The sequence below is a fragment of the Spermophilus citellus genome, assembly GCF_964194105.1.
Source record: "Spermophilus citellus genome assembly, chromosome: 4".
Taxonomy (NCBI): Eukaryota; Metazoa; Chordata; class Mammalia; order Rodentia; family Sciuridae; genus Spermophilus; species Spermophilus citellus.
Window position 1 is genome coordinate 29,313,295 of NC_138185.1, and position 16,072 is coordinate 29,329,366.

At 42.1% G+C, this 16,072-nt stretch overlaps 1 protein-coding gene across 5 annotated transcripts in view; it reads right to left on the minus strand.

The window, feature by feature from the left end:
* Nucleotides 1-1,077: 1,077 nt before the first annotated feature.
* The window catches only part of DNAAF9 (dynein axonemal assembly factor 9), a 159,052-nt gene continuing 144,057 nt past the window's right edge, over nt 1,078-16,072 (minus strand). For all 5 annotated transcript variants that reach the window (XM_081289866.1, XM_081289863.1, XM_081289864.1 and 2 more), the window contains 8 exons: nt 14,177-14,312; nt 10,430-10,516; nt 7,435-7,541; nt 6,987-7,061; nt 4,270-4,475; nt 3,336-3,401; nt 2,505-2,598; nt 1,078-1,790 (listed from right to left, as the gene is read on the minus strand). In XM_081289866.1, the coding sequence (XP_081145992.1) occupies nt 1,678-1,790; nt 2,505-2,598; nt 3,336-3,401; nt 4,270-4,475; nt 6,987-7,061; nt 7,435-7,541; nt 10,430-10,516; nt 14,177-14,312 (884 nt within the window). In that variant the 3' untranslated portion in view covers nt 1,078-1,677. The remainder of the gene's footprint in view (nt 1,791-2,504; nt 2,599-3,335; nt 3,402-4,269; nt 4,476-6,986; nt 7,062-7,434; nt 7,542-10,429; nt 10,517-14,176; nt 14,313-16,072) is intronic.

Genomic DNA, 16,072 nt, shown 5'->3' on the forward strand with positions numbered 1-16,072 from the left:
CCCCACCCCCTTCCCTTTTCTAAGGCTGCTCAAGTTTGAGTTTTTAAAAAGAGCTCGGTAGAGCTAAAGGAAGCTACAGTAACTCATTGCTTATTAATCAATTGCACTTAAGATCTATGTTATTGATTTTGAAGCAGAGGCAGGCCATTTGTGGCCCTGAACTCTGGCCAGCCAGAAGTCAGGGCTCCCAGACTTGGGCTCCACAGAGAAGCCCTTGTCACCAGTGGCTTTTGGAGCTAGGACTGAAGCACATGGATCTGAATTTCAGGAGCCTTTCTTAATGCAAGATTTCTCATTCAATGGTATTTGTAATTTTATTCATTTGATTTCAAGCATAAATTGTTTTTCTCTAATACATGTATATTTTACTGACGAGCCCTTGATAACTGCTTTGTTACTTGCATTGCAGGATGCTGTGTGACTATGCACACAGACTCCATGTGCTCCATCCTGGCTCCATCCTCTGCAACAAGGGTCTTTCCCTAAACCCCCTCTACATTACAGGAAACTATGCTGGTTTCACCTATGTGCTTCTTTCTAAGGCATGCAAAAGAACATGAAATTCAGAAAACATTTACAACCTAGGCAGCTGAGGTGCTGAAATCCTAATAGATATCACCTAAATATCAGTGCCTGTGATCTCCTGTCCCCCACACTAACTATGAAGGTCAGACATGGAACACAATTTAATTCCCCTTTGCTTTATGGTCCATCTGAAAACAAAGCCACTGGAAGGAATTTTAACTTGCATATTAGAATTCTTTTGACATTTCTGATCCATTGGAGCCAAGAAAACCCAGGGTTAAGAAACAATGGTTGGGGGGTGAGGGCATGAGTTTTCTGAAGTTTGTGGTTGAAAAGCAGACCTTCCCTGAGCCTAAGACTAACTACTTGCAGGATGCTCCCCTTGATAGAAAACCAGTGTCAATAGGCCTTGGGCCACAGGTTTGGTCTTGTCCCTGAATTTGGGACACAAGTGATACCACAGGAGAGCTCAGAATGAATCACAAGGGGACTGCTGATGTCAACTGAAGAGCCACACACTTCTAGAAAACATGCCTTTTTCTCAGTTTAGTCCACAAGGGAAATCCCCTCATTTTCGAACATGCTGTGGATCTTAGCTGGCTCTATGGGTTGGCTTGGGCAGGGCTTGTGCTGCTCCCCCACAGACCAGGCCTAGGGCCAATAGGGCCAGCTCCTTTAATGAAAGGCCCTAAGCAGAAGCAGCAAGCCCCACTGGGGATGAGGGTCCTGGGGTAGTATCTGAGGCCTGAGGCCTGGAGTGATCTTATTCCCCAGGCACTGCCATGATGGGGCAGCCAGGGTTCCTTCTAAGTCCTGGCAGTTCCTTTGTGCAATGCAAATGCTTCTCCCTTCATATGGTACCTCAGCAGCTCAAAAAATCTACTGTTACCAGAGACCCAGAGGGCCTGGACTGACAGCTGCACACAATGGGCAGTCCTGTCTGCTCATCCTTGAGGATCCCCACCCCCACCCCCCAATCAGTGGTGCAGGTGATGCCTTTCAGCGCGGTAGAGAGAAAAATGACAACATGTACTCCAGCAGCACGCAAAAGTCAAGGAGGACAAAGACAGCCCCTCCAGGAGGGTGCCTGGGAGAGCTGGGGTTAGACACCCCATTTGTCCATCTCTGGTGGGTATATGGACCCAGCTTCCTCTACGACTTCTGCTCAAAGAGGTCATGGTACTCCTGCTGCTCCAGCTCCCGGTTGTACCTCTCAATTTCCCGGTTTGCTTCTTCTACATAGTCATTCATGAACTGGTCCATGACTGGTAACTAGTTAAGGAAGAGAGCCCTGAGCCTGGAGGATATGGAAACCTTTCTGGTCCCAAGGAAGCAGGTGAGGAAGGGGACACTGAGGTAACTGACAGGCAGCATCACACCTACAAAAATCGTGACAGGTATTGGCACAGGGCCTTTATGAGGTCCCAGAATGCAGCTTCGTTAGCACACAGTGGATCCCCAGTCTCACAGTTTACTCTGCTTATCTTTCAGAGATTAACTATTATTATCAGGCTATTTCCAACTTATAAATCATGACTGTGGTGACTACAAAACTCAGGGTGTCACTACAGCTCCATTCAAACTATACCCCATAGGGTAACTTGAAAAATCACTCAATAAAGGACAAATTAAACTTTTGTTATTTTTGTTGTTGTTCCTTTTTGAGACAGGGTCTCTATATTCTGCCCAGCCTGGTCTCAGGTGATCCTCCCACCCCTCAGTCTCCTAAGTAGCTGATACTACAGACTCATGCCAGAGCATCCAGCTGACAAATCCAATTTTGACAGCTTTAAAAGGTCAAAATGAAAAGTGTAACCTTTTAGTTTGCTCCTATTTCCCCAGTGCCTGATACTGCAGAACCCTGACTGCTCCAGGGGCTTGGCTGTGCTGGCCCTAGCAGACACCTGCTTTACAGACAGGCTTGCACCTCCCAGACAGCCTCAGTTTCTACTCAGAAACCGAGATGCTCCTAAGGATACGTGGGTGAAAATCGGTCTTGTCACCAAAGAAGTTAACAAACTGAGTGCCATTGTAAAAATAGCCTGCAGGTAGTGGGTCCAGGTGGCGCTTTACCTGTTGGAAAAAAGAATCCTGTTAGAATTATCTGACCACTTTCTATCATTCATTAAAAACAAACAGGCCATTATCCCAGTAAAATAGTCTATTCTTCCATGTTAGGTGAGCAGGGAATTTATTCCCCCAGCAACCTTCAGGCCATGATTGATACCAGTCCCCTGCTCATAGATGAGGATCAGGAGAATACTCTCCTGATCTACCAGTTCATTACTGAGACTGGTAACACAGCCCATCCTAGGGCCTAGACTCTCTGTTTCTTTTGACATTTTCCCACTAAATCCCTGGGAGAAAAGGCCCCAGTAGCCACAGGGCCTGGGGCAGAGGCCAGAGGTCGGCTTGGAGTTTTGCAGGGGAAGGCTCATCAAGGGAATCCATTAGCATCCCATGAGCAGCTCTGGATCTAGAAAGTTTTTTTCTGGGCCCTAGTTGGTTTCTCTGAGGTTCATCTTGAATAGAAGCAGATGTTTGAAGAAGTTGTTGACAAGTCCAGGTCTTCCATGACCTACTACTCCCACAAGAACTGGATCTCCTTGATCTTATGCTGAGGTCATGCCAGAGGTTGCCCATCTCTAAGGATGCAAGGCTGGATTTCTTTGTTCTGTGGCCTGAGAGAAGCAACACTTCCAGCATGCCCTACAAACAGCCCCTCACTCAAAGACCCAGAAGATAAGAGCTATGCAAACCCAGGAGGACCACCTTGGGCCCATAAGGGGAGGTCAACACAGGACACTCACATGGATGTTCCTGATCTCCTGCTGGGTCAGCATTCCCCTGGTCTTCAGAGCTTTTCTCTGAGGCTTCTGTGAAGAAATTTAGGGAAGGGACAAACTATAACCAAGCTGATGGAGCATGGTGAGGTCTCAGTGCTCTGGGGGGTCAGTTACATAATGAAGTTCTCAGCAGAGGGAAAAGCACATAAGCTGTTCCAGCTTGTGCACAATATCCTGCCTACCTAACTCCAAAGGAGACCTACTTTCCCACCAGATCCCTGCAAGACAGTGGGCAAAAAAACAGCAGGTAGTCCAGTAGTTTAGCAAATGGGCCTGGTCCTGCCTCTTTTCAGGTTCTCATCCCTAAGCCCCACCAATGACAGAAGTGCTGACAAAGGCACAGTTCAAGTCCCACAGTCAAGCACCATTTAAAAGAGTTTACCTAGGTGGGCTAAGCCTCAATATAAAGACTGGTCCCAACTGACCGTCAACAAAAGACCCAAGCCTCAGCCAACTCTATTCATAGAGTTCTAGGGTTAGCCAAACCTCTGAGGCTATGCTGAGAGGTTTAGCATTCAAAGCCTGCAGAGAACCTGGATTCAAAATAGATGACATACTATGTCTGCCTAGAGTTTGTCCCAAGGGACTTCCTCCTACTCTCAAAGTGTCTTTAGAAGTGCTGGCTGAGGGCTGGGGTTGCGGCTCAACAGTAGAGTGTTCACCTAGTACGTTCGAGTCCCTGGGTTCGATCCTCAGCACCACATAAAAATAAGTAAAATAAAGGTATTGTGTCCAACTGCAATTAAAAAATAAATAGATATATTTTTAAAAAGTGCTGGCTGAGCCCATAGGGTTTGGACCAGTGAGGAGGTAGATGAGGGGCTTGTCAGGGCCATTAGCAACCTGAAGTGTGTGCTGGGCACATTTGTGACAGGTCTGTCTGGGCTTTGGTAGTCACCTGCTTAGCTGACTGCCGTAGCCAGTCCTTGAGACTATCTTCCTTCAGGGAGCAGCCAATGAACACCAGGTAGCACTCTTGTTGCCCATTGCTGTCTTGAGGTGTACTTCTTGAGTCAGGAGGTGGTGTGGGTCCATCCAAAACTGGCACGATGCTCAGGGAGTTGGCCAGAGTGTTGTGGCAGACCTCCATGGTCCTTTCAGAGTCTGCAAGGAGAATATAGGTTTGTCCCTGAGATGCTACTCTGAAAGGATAAGGCTATACTAAGACTAACAATGCAGATGGTTGGAACAGATTCCTAAGAAAGTACAGAAGGGAGAACTGATGTGACTGCTGTCAAGTTAGAAAAGATGCAGTAAGAGAGGAAGAAGCAAAAGAAAGTTCAGGCATGGTTGATTTGGGTGATTAGATGGATACTATTAATCAGGAAGGGTAATATAAGAGGAAAAAAGGTTTTTAGATAAGAAGAGAAGACTGACTCTTCACCTGAAGCCCTTGAAAGACAGTAAGAGGAGAGATGTCTGCATTGACAAAGATACCCACAGGAGCTGGGCATGGTAGGGCATGCCTGTAATCCCAGCTACTCAGGAGGTTGAGGCAGAAAGATCACAAATTCAAGGCCAATCTCAGCAACTTAATGAGATCCCATCTCAATAAAAAAACAGCTGGGGGTGTAGCTTAATAGTAAAATGCTTATGAAGTATATGTGAGACCCTGGGTTAATCCCCTATACTGCTGTGGGGGTAGAGGGATACCCACAGGAAGAGCCAGCCTCTATTTGCTGGATACAGTATCTGGTTGACACCTAGGCCTGCAGCACTACCTGGCAACCATGAGGGCCAGGAACCTTAGGACAAGTTGACATGTTAAGAAAAGAAGAAAGAGGGGATGGGACTATAAGCTCAGTGATAGAGCACTTGCCTAGCGCATGTGAAACACCAGGTTCAATCCTCAGCACCACATAAAAATAAATAAATAAAGGGCTAGGGTTGTGGCTCAGCAATAGAGCGCTCACCTAGCACATGCGAGGCCCTGGGTTTGATCCTCAGCACCACATAAAAATAAATCAAATAAAGGTACTGTGTCCAACTACAACTAAAAAATAAATATTAAAAAATAAATAAGGGCTGGGGATGTGGCTCAAGCGGTAGCGCGCTCGCCTGGCATGCGTGCGGCCCGGGTTCGATCCTCAGCACCACATACAAACAAAGATGTTGTGTCTGCCAAAAACTAAAAAAATAAATATTAAAAATTCTCTCTCTCTCTACCGCTCTCTCTTTAGAAAAAAAAAATAAATTAAATAAATAAATAAAATAAAGGCAGACTATCCATCTACATATGAAACAAACAAACAAACAAACAAATAAATAAGATTTTTAAAATGGAAGAAAGAGGAGCTTTGGGGGCACAACTGATTAGTGCAGTACTTACAAGAATGGATGAACACACAGAAACACATTACCTGGCCTCAGTGGCTTTGTTCTGCTAGTCAGCCTCTTGACTTCTTGCTAAACAGCCAACAAAGGCTAGTTGAGTTGGGGGCTGGGGTTTTTCTTTTTCGTTTTTTTTTTGGGGGGGTACTGAAGATTGAACCCATAGCCTTGCATATGCTACGCAAGTGCTCTAACACTGAGCTAAATCTCCAAAACGTTTTTTTTTTTTTTTTTTTTTTTTTTTTGAGACGGGGTTTCACTAAGTTGCTGAGGCTGGCCTCAAACTTGCAATCATTCCTTCTGCCTCAGCCTCCCAAGAACCTGGAAATGCAGGTATGCATTATCATGCCTGGCTTGAGTTGGGATTTTTCTGTCATAACAGCTACAGGCACTTTAGCAGAAACCCTCCCCAACTCCCTTCTCTCAGGCTCCAACCACAGTAAACCCCTTTTGGTTCCTAAAATGCTCTTTTTTTTTTTTTTTTTTGCCTCTGGGCTACAGCAAATACTGTGCCTTTAACCTGGTATATTCTCCCCTTCCTCAACTACTAGGGTTTTTTTTTGTTTTGTTTTGTTTTGTTTTTTGGTACTGGGGATTGAACTCAGGGGCACTTGATCACTAAGCCACATCCCCAGCCCTATCTTATATTTTATTTAGGGCAGGGTCTCAATGAGTTGCTTAGCGATTTGCTTTTACTAAGGCTGGCTTTGAACTTGTGATCCTCCTGGCTCAGCCTCCAGAGCCGCTGGGATTCTAGGTGTGCACCACCGCGCCAGGCCCAACTCCTAGTTTTGAGGCCTTATCTGGCCCCCATTCCAGGTTTGACTTTGAGGTCACAAGGGCAGGGGTCTAAGGCTGAAGAACAGGCCTGCCAAACAGAAGGAAGGAGAAGGCAAGTTAGAAGGCTCAAAGACTTTGGTCATACACAGATTGGGAGCCAGAGAGATCAACTTTGGGCAGCTCCTGGTAACATGTCTAGGAGGAAGCCATGGTGGGGTGTGAGTCTTTACAACAAGGAAATCAAGGAACTGTGAGGAGAGGACTGAGCAAGTCATCCAGGGGTGATCCTAGATGATGAGGGTGAAACTCCACTGTGGTGCAAAAGAATCTAAGGAAAGTGGGTCCTTGGGGAAAAGCACTCTGATGGTAGGAGGCCCAGAAGAGGGTGCTAGAGATTTGGAGAGGCATCAGTGGTCTACAGTGTACCAGCAGAGGCTATGAACTCTTGTCACAAGCTGTAAGCACTTCATGATGTAGGGTTCCCAAATTTAACCCCCCAGTTACCTGAAAACTTCACTTTGCCCAGGATGTGGTAGATGTTTCCAGAGAAGGGACTTGGCTTGATGGAGGACTGAATTGCTGGTGGAGGAAGAGGACAGGGTCACCACCTGGGTGCAGAGGCTAAGTCCAGGGTGGCATATCTGGGAGGGTTAGGAACTGGGGAGGACCCTATTCCAGGTCTAGGATTCATAGCTTCTATCCCCACCCTCTTGTTCCTCGGGCTCTGCCACTATTTCCAAGGATGGGAAAACTTTTCCAATGGAGTGGAGATCAAATTTTATGGCGTCACAAGATCAGAAATAGGGGATTCCTGGGTAATCAAATCCCTCTGCTGCTTTTGGTCACAAATGTGAGAAGACAGCACATAGGATACTGAAATGGTGCGAGGAAGCAGGACAGTCTGGGGTACTCTTTTCACCAGGGTCTGGGAGATGTCCCAGCCAAGGCTCACCTTTACACTTGGCCACAAAGCGAGTTTTCTCCAAGGGACGGCCAAACCATACGCAGATCTGAACCATCAGTGGGAAGACTGATCCAGAATTGAATTTACCTTCATACCTTTAAATGTTTAAGAAAAATTTAAGTACAAGTACTTGGGTCTCTGAGTGTTGTTATATACTACTTTGGGATAAACTGTATATCATTTATCCTATAATATTTAATTCTCCTTTACTTGTATGCCATTCTACATATAAAACAATTGTTTAAATGTTTAATTGTTTAAATCCTCCCCCAGCCCCTGCAGGGCTCTAACCATGCCCTACCATCTCCTTGCGGGCAGCTTAACAGACTGTACATGTGGATTAATATTTCCTCTAAAAGGAAATGACAGGCTGGAGCATCTCTGCTCTATTTTCTCAGTTCAGCAGACACAGTGCCTGTCACAGATTCATTAAGAGCATGGTCATCTGGGTATGGTGTCCCACACCTATAATCCCAGCTACTGGGGAGGCTGGGACCAGAGGATTAAAAATTTGAGGACACTCCAGGTAATTTAGAGAGATCCGCTCTCAAAAACTAAAAAGGGCTGGTATGTAGCTTTTTTTACGAATATGTGGTCATATCCACAGTATTAAAAAACCTTAACTTTCTAATATGGAAAATGTCAAACACAAAAAAAGGTAGAACTATGGTAGTATAATGAGGCCTTATGTACTCATCACTCGCTTCCACAGTTGAGGAATTGTTAGTCCTTCTTTTGAATTATTTCCTTGAAATGAATCCCCATGACTGGAATCACTCCAGCAAAGGGTGCATGAGTAAAAAAAATTTATACCACCCCCAGCAGCAGGCAAGTATACTAGTTTCACAACAATTTCTCAGGAGATGAATATTATAATAAGTATTATAAGTATTTTTGATTGAATATAGTGTCAATCAAAATTGAGTACAAGTACTTGGGTCTCTGAGTGTTGTTATATACTATATACCATTTAACATTTCTGAATGTTATTGACACTGAATTCTGTTTCCATGATTGCTATTTACACTTGCTCTTAATTGAACTGTTCTCATCTATATGACCTGGGGTCTTTTTTGTTTTGTTTTGTTTTGGGGGACTGGATTGAACCGAGGGGCACTCTACCAATAAGCTACATCCCCAACCCTTCTTATTTTTTTATTTTAAGACAGGTTCTCATTAAATGCCCTACAGCCTTGCTAAATTGGTAAGGCTGGCCTTGAACTTGTGATTCTCCAGCCCCAGCCTCTGGAGTTGCTGGGATTATAGGTGTGTGCTACCCCTCCTGGTCCTTTTCTAAACATCTAACCAAGTTTCCCAAATATTGTATTATACCTTTGCTACATGTAATGCAAATACTTTCTCCTCATCTATCGTATCGTATCATATTTAGATAACTATATTACCTTTATTTGTATAGTTACCATATGAGTTACCTTATTTAAAAAAATAATAATTATTATTATTATTATTGTTTGTTATCATGAATTGAACCCAGGGGCCCTTAGCCACTGAGTCACATCCCCAGCCCATTTTTTTTTTATATTATATTTACAGAAAGGATCTTGCTGAGTTGTTCAGGGCCTCGCTAAGTTGATAAGGCTGGCTTTGAATTTGTGATCCTCCTGTGCACCACCATGCCTGGCCTATTATTATTATTTTGTAGTACTGGGGATTGAACCCAGGGATTCTCTACTACTAGCCCTTTTTATTTTGTGACAATCTCACTAAGCTGTTCAGCATTTTGCTAAATTGCTGAGGCTGGCCTCAAACTTACAATCCTCTTACTCTAGCCTCCTGAGTCACTGGGATCACTGGTATGTGCCACCAGGCCGAGCTGCACCCCCACACACACTTTTTTTCTTTATAGCACAGTACAATCAGTTTTAGTACAAACAATTGAGGGCCTGGGAAAAGTAAGTAAAGATAACAAAGATAAGCCAGACAAAGCTCTAACATTGTCTTCCCCAAACTTTCAATAGAGCATAAATGAACTGCCCATTCTGTATAGGAACAGGTATAGCACAAGGGTTAAGAGAAAAGGCTTGGAAGCCAGACAACCTGGGTTTGCAATCCAACTCTGTTATTTACTAACTATAACTTTTAAATAAGTCATTTTGTTCCTTGTTGTCTATACCTATAAAATGTGGAAAATAATGGAATCCATTTTTTGGCTTTGGTGTAAAGGTTAAATGACACAACACAGGCAAAGTTTTCAGAGCAGCACTGCCCAACAGAGCTTTCTGGAATAATGGAAGTGTTCTGGATCCACAATGTCCCATATGGTAGCTTCTAACCACAGGCAGCTTTGGCACACTTGAAATGTGATTGTGTGACTAAAAGACTGAATTATAAATTTCGATTTTTATTCATTTATATTTGTATTACATTAAATAGTCACATAGCTAGTGGTGGCCACATTGGAAAGTGCAGTCTTAGAACAAGGCCTAGCACTCACAGTGAGTTCTCACGTTATGTTGGTATTACTATGATTATGGTGGACTTTGTACACTCTCTTCCCTCCTTTCCCCTCTGCAGAGGTTCTCAGGCTGACATGTAGTTTGTAGAAAACAAGCAAGCCCTGGCCTCATCAGTAGGGAACCTACCTGTCAGCTAGGAAGTAGAGGACTGACTGACTTACTCTCAGGAGAGATTCTCTCACCTGGGAAGTTGTAATGTTCCATGCCAGTCACCTCACCCTTACTAGTGGCCAGAGGAAATACAGAATCCTGTTGTGCTTGGTGCCTGCAAGATAGGTGCCTTAAATCTCAATATCTAGGAAGGCTTCCAGTTTAGATCTCAAGACATGAAATATTGGGCTCTCAGCAAGAACACTATCTGGGACATGGCAGACCATTCCAATAAATATGTATCACTTGTGTACAGCAAATCTGATAGATTCATTTTTCTCTCTCTTTTTTTTTCTGTAAATAAACAGATTGCTAGGCTTCCAAAGAAATTTTAGCTACTTCGTAATGATACTTGCCAGCCAGGGTACATTAAATATCGGGATCGCAGCATCTGAGGACTTGAAAAACTATTTTCTGAGAGAATCAGCTCAATGTCTTCATTCCTTTGAAAACATTTAGAAAAGACCCAAGTCAATTAGAATTGTCAATCTTAACCTGCATAATTTGCTTCTTCCCTACACCCCCACATATACATAAGCATACATGCATGTAATTTTTTTCTGTCAAACCATGTGAAAATCACTTGTAAGCATCATGACATTCAGTGTGCATTTCCTAAGAACAAGGGTATTCTCTTACAGGACCACCACGCTTTTATCACACCCAAGGAATGTAATATTATATATGATCAGCAGTGGTATCACATGGGAGCTTATTAGAAATATGAAATCTCAGGTCCTACTCCAGATCCACTGAATTAGAAATTAATTTTAACAAGATTCCAAAGAGATTCATTTATATGATAAAATAGGATGGCCTGGGGTTGTGGCTCAGTAGTAGAGTGCTTGCCTAGCACATGTGAGGCACTGGGTTCAATCTCTGGCACCACATAAAAAAAACTAAATAAACAAAATAACAATATTGTGAATATCTACAACTAAAAATATTTTTTAAAAATTAGAGAGGTGCTGACTCAATATTCATCTGTTTCCAATTTTTGTGTGTGTGTGTGTGTGAGAAAGAGGGGCCAAGATTCAATCAAGGATCACTCATTAAATTTATAATCTTGCCAGGCACAGTGGTGCACACCTGTAATTCCAATGGCTTGGGAGCCTGAGGCAGGAGGATTTCTAGTTCAAAGCCAGCCTCAGCAAAAGCGAGGTGCTAATAAGCAACTCAGTGAGACCCTGCCTCTAAATCAAATACAAAATAGGGCTGGGAATGTGGCTCAATGGTTGAGTGCCCCTGAGTTCAATTTCTGGTACCCCCACCCCACTAAAAAAATTTAAAATCTTTACTCTCCTTCAATATGGGATATTTCCTTACTTTTTCCCTTTATTTTTCATAGTGTTGACAATTTTTTTTTCTTTTGGTACTGGGAATCGAACCCACAGGTGCTTTACCACTGAGTCATATCTTCAGCCCTTTTTGTTTGTTCATTTTGAGACAGGGTGGGTCTCACTAAATTGCTTAGGGCCTAAATTGCTGAGGCTGGCCTCAAACTTGCAATCCTCCTGCTTCCACCTCCTGAGCCACTGGAATTACATACAGGCCTGCACCACTGTGCCTTGCTGACCAGTTATCTTGTGCCCACAATGTGGTCCCCCCCACACACACATTTTTTAATTGGTTCATTATAATTGTTACATAATGATTAAAGTTGTTGTTACATTTTCATACATACACACAATGTAACAATATAATTTTGCCAATACCCACAATTTAGATTTATCTGATTGTTTTCTCATAATTAGCTTCAGGTTAAACGCTTTTGGTGAAGATTAATTCCTAGGTTATGTTCCTACTAACTCATATCAAGGAGGCACTATCAATTTGTCCTACTATAGGTTTTATTAGGTTCAATCATTTGGTTAACATAGTGTCTACCAGACCTTGCCAATATAAAGGTACTTTCCTATTTTTCTAAGTAGTCTGTGGAGTAACACTTTAGACAGTGAGGACTAGTGAATATTGTTTTCCTCCATGATCTTTTACCCACTGCTGTTAGCACCCATTGATGATCTTCCCTAAGTCAAGTATTAAACTGGAGATTTTAAATTTTTCTTCTATTTATTTATTTTGTGGGATGGGGATTGAATTCAGGGCCTTGCACATGCTCGGCAATTACTCTTATTACTCAGCTACATCTCCAACCCCAAATGCTAATTTTCAGTCAATTCTTATTTATTTGGTTCTTCTATAAAGATTTTGTTGTCTCTACTTCTCTCCATTTAGTATATTATTATTGTTATCTATTATCCTCAAGTTGTCCCAAATTTGACTTGTAGGAGCTTTTTAACCTAGTTCCCATATTGTTTTGACACATCTTCACTGATCTTTGAGTACTTCCAAGCTTTACTCTCATAAAATGGACCAGGCTTGCCTTGTACTTTCCCTCCAATCAGTCAATTCTCCAAGGAGTTTTGTCTGGTAACTATGATGGGCAATGATACTTACAAACCAAGATCCGAAGGTAGGGGTGTTTATTGCTACTATGGTATTGCTATTTTGGTCTCGTTCAATGAAAAGAGCTAGGAAATACACATTTTTAAAAAATAATGAACTTATATTGAGTACCCAACTCAAATCCAACACTTGAAGGGTTTTCCTCACCTTCCCCATTTCATATTTATAATCTCTCTTCTTGGATCAGTGATGCTATCTGCAATCAGGGTTTCAACAGAGGATGATGTTAAAAAAACTACCTTAGTTATTCCTTTGCTCATATTTGTTGTTATTTTGATGTACTCACAGATTCATATTTTTGGTTCATATTTAATTTTTCCCCCCCTCCACTTGATTTTTTGTGTGTGTGGGGGGGTGCTGGGGATTGAACCTGGGCTTTGTGCATGCAAGGCAAGCACTCTACCAAATGAGCTATATCCCCAACCCCTCCATCTAAAAAATATGTATGTTTTTTTGGTGGTGCTAGGGATTGAACTCAGTGACACACACACACACACACACACGGCAAGTACTCTTCCAGCCATTTAATTATTTTTTTGGGGGGTAATGAATCAAACCCCAGAACCTCATGTTGTGCTACATCCCTGGCCCTTTTTATTTTGAGACAGATCTTGCTAAGTTGCCAAGGCTGATCTCGAACTTGTGATCCTCCAGCCTCAGCCTCCAGTCTCTAGGATTACAGGTGTGTATGCCTTGGTGCCTGATTTAGGCTTGATTTAATTTTTGAATATATGAAATACTTACATGGTTTGAAAGTCAAAACTATATAAACTGCCATACACCTTTTAGTATCTTTTTTTTTTTTTTTTTAAAGAGAGAGTGAGAGAGAGAGAGGGGGACAGAGAGAGAGAGAGAATTTTAATTTTTATTTATTTTTTCTTAGTTCTCGGCGGACACAACATCTTTGTTGGTATGTGGTGCTGAGGATCGAACCCGGGCCGCACGCACGCCAGGCGAGCGCGCTACCGCTTGAGCCACATCCCCAGCCCTCACCTTTTAGTATCTTAATTGAACAAACTGAATTGCTACATCACTGGTATTTTCTCTTTACATATGTATACATACAAATTCACTAATTCTTTAAGTTTATTATTTGGACCCAAAATTAACATAAAGAGATAATTTCTCTATGTTTTCTATGCCATTTCTCTCATATATTTTCCCCCTAGTATGTGGGACTGAACCCACATTGTGCATGCTAGGCAAGTGCTCTTAAGTTATATTTCCAGTTTCACTCACATCTTAACACAAGTAACATTGAGACAGTTTTGACTTCCATTCTTTAATGTATGGAATACGAATGCCTTAAAACAAAATGCCACAATTTAGCAAGGCCCTAAGTAATTTGGCGAGACCCTGTCTCAAAATAAAATATAAAAAAGGACTGGGGAAGTGGCTCAGTGGTTAAGTGTCCCTGTGTTTGATCCCTGGTACCAAAACCAAACAAAATGCCTCAAAATAGTGTAGGAAACTGACATGAGGTCTTTTTGGTGACTTTTACAGAACGTCAAAAACACTTCAAAAACTGGCTTCTATAAATGCTCAGGTCTTAGATACAATGGAAAGGCCTTGTGGGATCAGAACTCCAATAAAGCAGAAATCTGAGAAAGGGGCTGGTCCTGCAGAGTGGAGTTTACCTGGTGACAATGCCATTTTCTGCAAGAATGAAGGCTGTGGTAGGATTGGCAGCCCTGATGAGACTCTGTAACTGAACAAGGAGGGGGTGCCTCTGTTCCGTGGTGTGACTGGTGAACACCACATTATTCACCAGGCCTGTGAAACAAAACCAAGAAGAGTTCAGCTTTCAGAGCTCACACAAATGTGGGTTCCTTCCCCTGATCATCCCTTTCAGTAGCTTCCTGGTATAAACACACACTGACATACCTAGCCATCATTTCTTCCCCCGACTCCAAGTCTATAGCTACTTCATTTCCTAACCTTTCCAATCTTAATTCAACTTTCTGGTTGTTACCTAGAGTTTTTGATTAAGGAGCCTTTCCATATTCCCTGTAGTTAATCTGATCACAAATTGGTACCATTTACATTCATACATTTACTTACCAACCACTAACCATATAGATGTACTAACCAATATATTATCAAAAATTGCACAGCCAAGGAGCCACATAATTCCAAGATAGATGTTCATAGTGATATGGTAAGAAAAAGTTGTGAAGTAGGCCCAATCAGATCCCTCACAACCTTTTTGTACAAATACAGACATAAAATTCCCAAGACTATGGAGAATTTCTAAGTCAGAAAGGTACCATAACCCACCAACCCAAAATAATTAAAATACTTCTTCCAAATATAATCCTATTTTTATAGTTACAATCATAGAATATACAGCATTTCTGCAGTAAGATCATTTGAATTTTTGTTATTCAGTAATTTTATTTATTTCTTATTATAATAATTTCAAACATATAGAAAAATAGTAAAATCAACAAGCATTGTCTGGCTTCAAGAATTAGCAAGACTGGGGCTGGGGATATAGCTCAGTTGGTAGAGTGATTGCCTCATGAGCACAAGGCCCCAGTTTAAAAAAAAAAAGAGAATTAGCAAGACTGGGGTTGGGGTTGTTGCTCAGTGGTAGAGTGCTTGCCTAGCACATGTCAAGCACTGGGTTTGATCCTCAGCACCACATAAAATAAATAAATAAATAATAATTAGCAAGACTTGGCTAATCACATTTCATCTATTCAATATCCCAATTTTTCTCCCACCTCCCTCACTGGATGATTTTGAAGCCAACTGCAAATATCCAAATATTTCATCCCCAAATATTTCAGTATATATCTCCATAATAAAAAGATGTGTGTGTGTGTGTGTGTGTGTGTGTGTGTGTTAGGAGTTGAACCCAGGGCCGCATACACACTAGACAAGTAGACAAGTGTTCTACTTCTAAGCTATATTCCAAACCAAACCCAATTTAGGACTCTTTAAAAAAATTAATGATTAACAATAAATTCCTTTATATAAAAACATCCAATCCATGTTCAAATTTATGTCTCATGAATATTTTCTTTCTTTTTTTTTTTTGTAGTACAGAAATTGAACCCAGGGGTGCTCTACTACTGAGCCACATTCCCAGTCTTTTTATTTTATCTATTTATTTTGTGTGTGCACTGGAGATTGAACCCAGGGGCGCTTAACCACTGAGCCACATTCCCAGCTCTTTTTATATTTCATTTTGAGACAGAGTATGGCTTAAGTGGGCCAAGCTGGTCTCAAACTTATGATCCCCCTGCCTCAGCCCCCTTGGTGATTGGGATTATAGGTGTGCACAACTATGTCCAGTTCAGGATCACTGTTTTCTTAAGAGCTTCTCCAACACTAAAACTCTATCCTTCAGTGCTTCAATTCAAATGGAGAATACCTCAGCATCTCATTTCTTTTTCTTTTTTTCATTTTATAAAGGTTCCTCATGTGTCCTTTCTGTTCAGAAATTTTCACATAAGATGGACCTTCCTGGGCTGGGGCTATGGCTCAGTGGTAGAGTGCTTGCCTAGTATGTGTGAGGCACTGGGTTT